This window comes from Sturnira hondurensis, unplaced genomic scaffold, assembly GCF_014824575.4.
Source record: "Sturnira hondurensis isolate 20B ecotype Veracruz unplaced genomic scaffold, ASM1482457v3 Scaffold0008640, whole genome shotgun sequence".
Classification (NCBI taxonomy): domain Eukaryota; kingdom Metazoa; phylum Chordata; class Mammalia; order Chiroptera; family Phyllostomidae; genus Sturnira; species Sturnira hondurensis.
The window spans coordinates 9,343,105-9,352,238 of record NW_028081271.1 but is presented as its reverse complement, the minus strand read 5'-3'; the positions used below and the strand labels follow the sequence as shown (position 1 = coordinate 9,352,238).

The following is a 9,134-nucleotide window of genomic DNA, read 5'->3' as shown; positions in this document are numbered from 1 at the left end:
GGTTGGTAAAACGCTGGGCGGTGAGGCTGCTAGACTGCCCGGTTTGGCGTCAGGGCCTTGGAGGTAGAGGGGTGGCCCGTCCCAGGCCGCGAGTCCCCTCTCTGCGGCTGCTCGCAGTCATGTCCCCCAGGACCCGAGGACTCCCAGCCGGGCTTGCTTAGAGAAGACGCGGCCGCCCAGCATTTGGGTCTCTTGCACGGTCGGCCGCTGGAGAATCGCCGGGCTGAGCGGCCGGGAGAAGCAGGCCACAACCGTCGTCTAGGGCCTCGGCCCGGGGACCCGTGGAGGATGAGCTGGCTCTTCCCCCTGACCAAGAGCGCCTCTTCCTCCGCAGCTGGGTCCCCCGGCGGCCTCACCAGCCTGCAACAGCAAAAGCAGCGCCTGATCGAGTCCCTCCGGAGCTCCCACTCCAGGTGACTGCTCGCTCCCTCTACGACCGGCGCAAAGAGCGGGGCGGGGAGGCGGACTGGGGGTAGTCCCAGTCGCAGTTCCCCAGGCCCGCTCCCCCCACCTGCCTTATTTGGTTAGACTGGGTCTCCACGGTCTTTCTCCCGTCTCTAACCCAAGTTCAGGATTTCTCTCCGGACCCTCCTCACCCGCTCTTGCCCCACTCAGCTCTTAGAGTTCTGACCCGCGCATCCGCCCTGACACACGCTGCTGACAGTAATCTGTCTCAGTCTTCATCCAGTATCCCCCACCGTGCCCTGCTTCCTCGCTATCCTTTCCCTTTGGACACCTGATTATCGCTTTGGTCAAATTGTTACTATAATGTACTTGGTTAGAAAGAATTGTGAAGAGTGATACCCAAGTTTCAAAAGAATGGAAGATTTGGGATTGGAGGAGCTGTTGGAACATCAAAGGAGAGGCAAGCTACAGTTTTCATCAGTGAGCTCTCTGGGAGTGGCAGCGTCAATCCTCTTAGGTCTCTACGTTAAGGTTTACCCTGTTCCAACAGCCTTCCCTCCCTGGCAACTACCAGTCTCTGTTACTGGCAACTACATTTCTCACTGTTACTCTTGTTCCCACACTCAGCAGTTGTCTTATATTCATCCTGATTGTTCTGTTGTCTTCCTATGAGGTTTTCATTTTCAGCCTGGTCATATTAGAAAGATTTTGCAATTCAAATGATTTCAGCTGTTTTGCTTGTTTGTTGCTCCTTTTATATTGACAATATCTCTGGCCTCTAATGGTTTTTAAAAATTAGTGCGGCCACCTTATGTTTTAGTATGAATTATGCAAGTATATTTCCTTAACAGTGCCAGGGCATGTAATTTAATGACAAGATGTTAACATCCTTCAGCCCTAACCTTTTAAAAATAATAAGTCCTGTTGAAAAACTAATGGCCATTTTATCTGTTACTCTGTTTTTCCAAGCAAGTAAGTTGTAGTGTAGAATTGTTTTAAATTGGATAGATTGTTAAGAGAAATACTCACTGCAAAATCAGCTTGGCTAAAATGAGGCCTATTGGTGATTGAACTTCAGATGTTTCTTGGTTCTGTGTCTCAATTGTTCTGCTTGTTCAGAACTTTCAAAAGATGAAAATTTGTGATATTTAACTGGAAAGAGTGGCTTGCTATTTGATCTAATGGTGGCTTTCCTTTTGGAAATTAATTTCATAGAATTCTTTTTAAGTCTTTTTTCTAAAATGTATTCTGTACTAACCTATAGAAGCTTCTCTTACAAGATATGCTTATAGAACAAGATGACTTACTTTTAACAAACATAACAAAAGTCTGTCCCGTTAGAAAGTGTCACCTTGTAAGACTATTTATATACTAAACTAGTACTGCTGTTGCCAAAATACTTTTTAGAACCACACTTTTGGAATTCATTGCTTTTACGCCTTTAGTATATTCTGTTAAACATTCTCACTGCTGGCAATTTTTTATTCTTCAAGTTTGGAGTTGAATTTTTGAAATACTCCAAAGTCTCTTGCTGCTAGGGCTGGTAAATACAGGAAGCAACTGATCTGTAATGTATTGGGGGGGGCAAATACTCTGAGATTCTAAAGCAGTAATTATTAATCTGAGTAGTTGTGGAGTTGATTTAAGAGGATTAGTAAATACTCTTGAGTCAAATGCAGAAACAGTCTATTTTATTTGTTATTTTTTGAGCCAGAAATTATGGACATATACTTGGGCATGTGACATTATCTACATGTTTTGTAAAGCTATTCACAAATAAGTACTCTTGATTCCTGCAAGTTCTTGTATAAAAATTGTTGGTTTTACTTTATTGAAATTTTACACATTTAGAAACTAAACTTGGATAATTAGGAGACAATTAAATAGGTCATGTACTTCCGGTTTGCAAGGAATGACCGAAAAAAATGACATCCACCTATTTTTGTTACGTTTGCCTTTTTACTCATGACATACATTTGCAAGGCAGCTAGTAAAAATGATCTGTCTATGCGGCATACTGCAGCTTAAAGATGTTTGTGTAGACAGACACTGTGATTGGTTATTCTGAAGGGGCACTGTGCAGAAGTTGCAATGTTTTGAATGGTATTTTAATGAATAATACAAAACGTCCTATTAAACTGCCCACCTCATTTTTCATAGCTATCTTTTCACCAAATGGAAGTTAAACAGCTCCTCCTGACAGTGAAAGTATCTGATTTTTTCTGCCTTCCTTCAGATCCCCCACCCCCATTCTCTCATTTGCCTTCTAACTCTTAATCATCTTTCAGCTCTTCATAATTCAGAAAATTTATTTTAGGGAAGATCCTGTTTCTCTATGGGTGTAAACTTTTTTTGTTACCATAAAAATTCTTCCTCATCTTCCTCAGGCCTCTCCTAAAGGTTAGATGAGTTTTATGTGTATTTCCTCGTCTAAGTCTTACTGATTCAGGCAGGCAAATGGGAAACTATTTAACCAAAGCATAGCAACATGTTTGTCTGCTGTGCAAATGGAAATTGAAAGTTATGTAGACTGTACTCAAGTAATATAGTCCACCTCTGAGTAACAATCGTCCAGTGATCAATCTACCACGGGTAATGCCCAACTTCTGGGCAGGAATAGAACCATTCTGTTGTTTCTCCCACTTTCTAAAGACACTCTCTGGAAGGGACTCTGTTGCATTCCCCCCCCCCCCCAAATCCACATCCCCTGACTTCTTGGAAGAACGCCTGTTTTTGTCTGGGTTCCCTATCTGCAAGGCCTGGTACTTATTGGAGGTTGTGCCCTTTCAACCCCAGTAAGTAAATAAGGGTTGTTTACGCTCCTTACCATGCTGTCATTCCTCCTGCTCCTCATTGTGAAAGCAAGGCGCTCAGCCTACTTTTGGTCATGGAAGGTGGAGCAGAAGTCTGCTGGGGAGCTAGCTGTTCACAGCCTTTCCTCAGTAATAGAGATGTCCAAAATGAAATGCCTCTTATGTTTTGGATATTGTACTGTTTACACGGGACATCTGGAACTGCTTGGATCAGGGAAGGAAGACAGGCTGACTACTGAATGTGGTAGAGTAGAAAGCTGTAATGTCTGTGATACTGAATTACCCAGTTCTGGAAATTTCCTGCCTTGGGACTTCTTCCTGTCTGAGATTAATAACCCCTTACTGTTTAAGCCATTTTCAGCCTGATTTTTCAATTATTGTACAATAATTGAAAATATCCCTGGTGATACCCACTAGTCCCAGTATTTAAAGATTCTTCAGAAGTGAAGCTGTTAAGTATTTCCTTCCATTTTACCTGCAATCCAAAAATATTAAAAACTGATGGTCCTTAACAGTTACCATTCTTTCTATCCTAGTTTCTTCTCTTTTAATATCTAAAGTTAATTATCTCACTTTATTTTTATTTTATTTTCTTAGTTCTAAAACCATAGCTATGTTGTAAATGGTAATTATTACCTGTAACTAACTATGTAAATTCAAAGTTATACAAATGGTAATCTTTTTTTATTACCTTTTGCTTAGGGATATCAGCTATCTCAAGTGAAGGACTTCTGCATTCATTTTAATAATCAAATGTATAGTAATCCTGGTGCTATTTTTATTTTCAATAAGGAAATCTAACTTGGGAATTACACTTACCAGAATTGCTTTTTCTTTTTTTCCTTGCACTGGTATGACTAATAGTTTTAATGAAAGAAGCCCTGTACCTAAAGTCAGGAGATTCTGATGTGTCAGTAGCTGAACTGGCAGGGTGGACTTGGATGTTCACATAAGCTTAGTGAGAGGAGTGACGATCTGAAGTCTTACTGCCCTGACTTTGAAAGTCTCCTGGTTCCTAGAGTCTCTCGATATGAACATTCTATTAGAGATAAAAGACAATAAATTGGAGCAATGTAAGTGGAAGTAAGCAAAAATTATTGACCTGGGAAAAGCGGCTTGACTTTAGGTGAATGAAAACCTTATAACCAGACTGTCAAGGATTCCAGTTCCGGCTTGAACATGTGCTATGTTCTAGCAATAGGACCACTTGGCAGGCTCCTTGACTTTTTTGAGCCTCCTTCTGTAGAATTTAGGAATTGTGATTTCTGCCATGTGGGACAGTTGATATTTAATAGGTGTACTCAGGCATTAGTGCATCTGGCACAGAGTGAGCATGTGACAAATACATGCTTTTCCCACTGCATAGAGTCAGTGTGCCTGTAACCTTTGCCTCTTAGCCCTAGCTTACTGGTCAGGAATCCTTCACAAGTCTGCCTGTAGCTTGTGTATCGCTGGCAGGACTACTTGTGACTTTCCATCCAGAGAACAAGTTCCTTCTGGAGAGTTTCTACACAAAGGCAATGTGCCTCTTCTAAAGGATGTTAAATATAGCACACATAATGAATCGAGAATATTGTCTGGCACACAGTAGATTCTCTGTGAATTGCAGGTATTTTTATTTTGTATTTTAAAAACACTAGTGCCAATCTTCATAGTCTTTAAAAATTGTTTTGAGATTTTCTTTTGCTGCCAATCCCTGAGTACCATTGTCAACATTTAGAATTTGAGATTTTTTTCATTGAAGTTTCCAAACTTCCCATTTTTTAGAGAAGTCTTTATTATAGAGAGCAATTTCAGATGCACAGCAAAACGGAGCAGCAGGTACAAAGATTCCAATATGGCCCTTCCCCCTCCAACTTTTCTTTTAAACTGGAAAGATCTGGAAAGATTTGGCAACAGTTTCCATGGAGCAACATTAGCTTTGAGCTGAAGAGGAGCTGTTCCCTTTACGGGAGTGGAGCAGGGGGCTCTTTCCTATTTTACTAGTTTGCAGTCAGCTCCCTGTTGTACTGCAAGCAACTGTCTTCATTGATGTGCATTGTCTGACAATTACAGGTATTTGAGATCAAAACTTACTCATGGAAGGAAATCTTGTTGCAATAAAAAAATCCAAGAATCGGCTGTGCCTTTGCCTATTGAAGCTATAGAAATCTACAAAATGTCAACATTTTGACTCTATGAATGGATGTTGAGCTCATAAAAAACCTTAAAGTTATATATACACCAAACAATCTGTTATTAAGTGACTTTTAATTTGACACATTAAATCATATAGTCCATTTATAACCAGTGATTAAAAGTTATAATTGTGGAGTATATGACACAGTAAAGCATGCTACCATTTAAGAAAAAGTTTCCTAAATAGTATCTTAACAGCTCCAGCGGTATCTCTAGCTAATTTCCCCTTTGTAGTGTAGTCAGTACCTACCTTGGAAAAAAAATGTTACTTTACAGGCAGTCGTTTCTCCATTGCTAGTTAAATCCAGCCACAGCTGCCTCTCCCCTCCCACCTGTGAATGCCTTCTACAGAAATCAGAAACAATCTAAATATCTAAAGGTAGAGAATAAGTTAAACAATATACTAGAATATTATGCTAATCATATTTTAAAAATTTTAAAGATATCGTAAAATTACACGTACTGATTTAGAAAGGTAATTACAATAAATTACTGTGGGAAAAGAGCAAGTTACCAAGCTGTGTATGTGGTATAGTTATATTTTTGTGTTAAATAAGACTGTGAATATAGATGGTTAGAAGGTTATATACCAGTGTGTTGGCAGTGCTTACCTTGGGGATATGAGATCCTGAGTGATATTTATATTCTTGTGGATGAAAAAGGGGTTCTATGTAAACTAACCCACGGGGTAGTCTGATCGTAAATTCATAACTGGACCCGTCATGGTGAGTAGTCATGCCCTGGGCCTATGTAACTTTTTTAGTGAAAGGCTTATCTTTGCCTTAAGCAAGACCTATCCCGTATTTTCATATTCTGGGTTAACACACCTTTGAAATAAGTATAACCACCCTCAAGAGACGACATAACCTTATCTGTCTGTAATCCAGTTCCCACCTGGCTTTCTCCCACTTTCGTGTAGTCTTCCTTACATCCCTCCTTAATTTCAAGGGCATAAATCAAGCTGCAAAGCTCATTCTCCAGCATTTGAGATCTCGCTTCCCAGTAACCGCCATCAGTCTGTGCTCAAATGAGTCCTTACGACATTTTTTGAAGGCTTAGACATTTCTTATGTTGACATTCTCTTTGCTTGTTCTTTTTCAGTGAGACTGAATTATTTTTAAAATCAGTTTTTTAAAGGTTATTAAAATAGCAAGAACTTCAAAATCACATTTGTGATGAATATTAAGGGAACGATTCTTGGATTAAATAAGTAGAACAAATATCTCCATTTTGTCTAATGCAGCTAGTATAGGGGAGGACAAAGTTTTCCTAGACACTTAAAGACCCTGGCTGGGTCTGAAATTAAACTGACAGATTCACAAGAGAAAAGCACACAGATTTTTGTCATCTAAGTTATACCTGACACAGGAGCCTTCAGAAAGAAACGAAGACTCAAAGAAACAGACCTGAGTATGTTATGCCAGATTCGGTGAGGAGGGGAGAGTGGTGGGGGAATATGACGAGAAGTTAAGGAGTTAATGAAAACCTTGTTGATGACATGGTGCAGTTGAGGGTGCTGTGAGTTTCCTAGTCCAGACCTCATCCCCTAAGAGAAATGTTCATAAAATTGTTTTAAATTCCAATGTTGACTCTTATCTTGAGTCTCTTATTACTTGTTTCTTCTCTTCAGTCATAGCCCCATTCCGTGGATGTAAGTAAGGAGAGAAAGCTTATCAGCATCTACAATTTCTCTAAAACTCTGCCTCAACATTTTTGAACCTTTCAGGCTACCTAAAATTTACACAGAGGCTAGGTTTTTATCAAAGGCCCAAAAATGAAGTAGTTAAAAAAATGAGGGAAGGGTATTTTCTACAGCTATTAGTTGAAGCAGCCGAAACAACAAGAAATAAATTATTAATGTTAAATGCTAGGCCTCTTTCAAAGGTATTCATTCTTGAAAAAGTTTATGTCCATTAGAATATTAAACTTTCAATCATGGTTCATCAATACTACTTACTATTTTTCCCTTTGGAAATGTTATGAGTGTTTGTTAGAATTCCATGTGAGCCCCCCAAAATTTGGTTGGCAAATTATAATTGTAATAGTGTATGCCTTCTAATTAACAATAAAATAAAATTCTGAGTGGAGAATGTTAAAATAATAAGGGACTTAGAGTAATTGGCAGTTGTGTTTAGCTGCTAGTAACAAAGACTCCCAAAATAGTGACTTACGCGCAGTAAAAGGTTTTCTCTCACAGGAGAAGAAGCTCGGTTTAACATTTCCAAGTCGTCAAGAACTGGTGCTACTCCCTTCTGTCTGCTTTAGCTCTCCCCGGTGCCCCCTTCATTCTCCGGGCCACTGAGGGTTCTGGAGAGCCGTCTGAAGTCCAGCTGTCAGGTCCAGGAAGAAAGGGCAAATAGACGCTCGTCAGGTTTTTGTTCTCCTGTAAGATGCTTTTCTGGAAATTCGAGCCCCAGCTTCAGTTTTTCTCTATCTTATTGGCTGACACTTAAGTCTATGGCAACAACCAGCTGCAAGAAAGACTAGAACATTGCTGTTCAGAATAAAAGCAGGCCTCTCTTTGGAAGAAGGGGGGTAATTTGGTTTTGCAAACAGCCAGCAGTCTCCATCCTGGGGCTGCAGGAGACTGCTCATCCAGATTTTTAAGTACCGCTGGTTGGCAGCAGGGTTGTAGTCAGAGCCCGGATATTGTGCTCATCTGTATTAACTAGAGGGTTCATGATTGCTTCTACTAATAATGAATTGTATAAAGTGATGGTAAGTCAATCTAACAAGAATTATTCTTGGCCTCAACATCCACCCCCCCCCCACCGCATACTCACACAGTGGGTGTTGCAGATTATTGCCTCTTATTTGATAAACCTTTCTGTGATCATTTTTGCCTCAAAATATAGGTTATACTGGCCATCTAGAATCTGATTAAAATTAAGAACAGCTTTGGTAGGCTCTAAAAGCATTTAACGTTTGTCTTCAGTATTAATGGTTTTATAACGCCAGGTACATTTCCTCCCACAGTCTAGCTGAGATACAGAAAGATGTGGAGTACAGGTTGCCCTTCACCGTCAACAACCTGACAATAAACATTAATATGTGAGTAGAGTTGTACCCTATTTTTCTATGTGAAATGACTAAAAAATTTGTTTCTGTTGTTTTGTTTCTTAGCTGTTAGAAATAAACTCTTTAAAGTGAAGTATTTTAACTATAGTGTATCAAAGTTACACACTATTGTGAAGTGAACATTTTGTACATTGCTGTAAGAAAGAACAGTAAAAGAGGAAATGTGATAAACAGATGTGATAATAATTGTTAATACTGTGATCAGTTTCATTAATTTGTACTCCAGTCCTAGCTGGAGGTAGGCTGAAAGAGTAAGAAGAATAATAACAGTCAATGAAAGGGTCATGCATGGAAAACCATTCGGGGTATCTTCAGCTTTACATCCGAAAGAATTTAAAATTTACTAGTTTTCGGAAACAAGCTACATCAGTCATAATGTTCACGGCTGAATTTGATCTGCTGGTTATTGTTAAAGAAAGAACAACTGAAAGTAAAAATGCAATTATGAGGTTACTAAGTTATAAAGAGGAAAGTTGGACAGAGTGATTGCTGAAGTACCCATTTAACTAGTACCCAGTAGTCCTAATGGGTGCTAGTCTAAGGTACTTACTTACTTAGACTAGTAACTAAGTGCAGTTACTGGTCTTCAGTCTGAAAGAATTGAGTTCTGACCTCAGATAGTATCGGGTGGCTGCCTTCTAGAGCCAGGGCTGGGGTGAG

At 39.8% G+C, this 9,134-nt stretch overlaps 1 protein-coding gene across 1 annotated transcript in view; it reads left to right on the top strand.

Moving 5' to 3' along the window:
* The first annotated feature begins 12 nt into the window (after nucleotides 1-12).
* The window catches only part of VPS37A (VPS37A subunit of ESCRT-I), a 28,866-nt gene continuing 19,744 nt past the window's right edge, over nucleotides 13-9,134 (top strand). Inside the window, exons 1-2 of the mRNA XM_037055263.1 lie at nucleotides 13-413; nucleotides 8,373-8,447. Of these exons, the coding sequence (XP_036911158.1) occupies nucleotides 289-413; nucleotides 8,373-8,447 (200 nt within the window). The 5' untranslated portion in view covers nucleotides 13-288. The remainder of the gene's footprint in view (nucleotides 414-8,372; nucleotides 8,448-9,134) is intronic.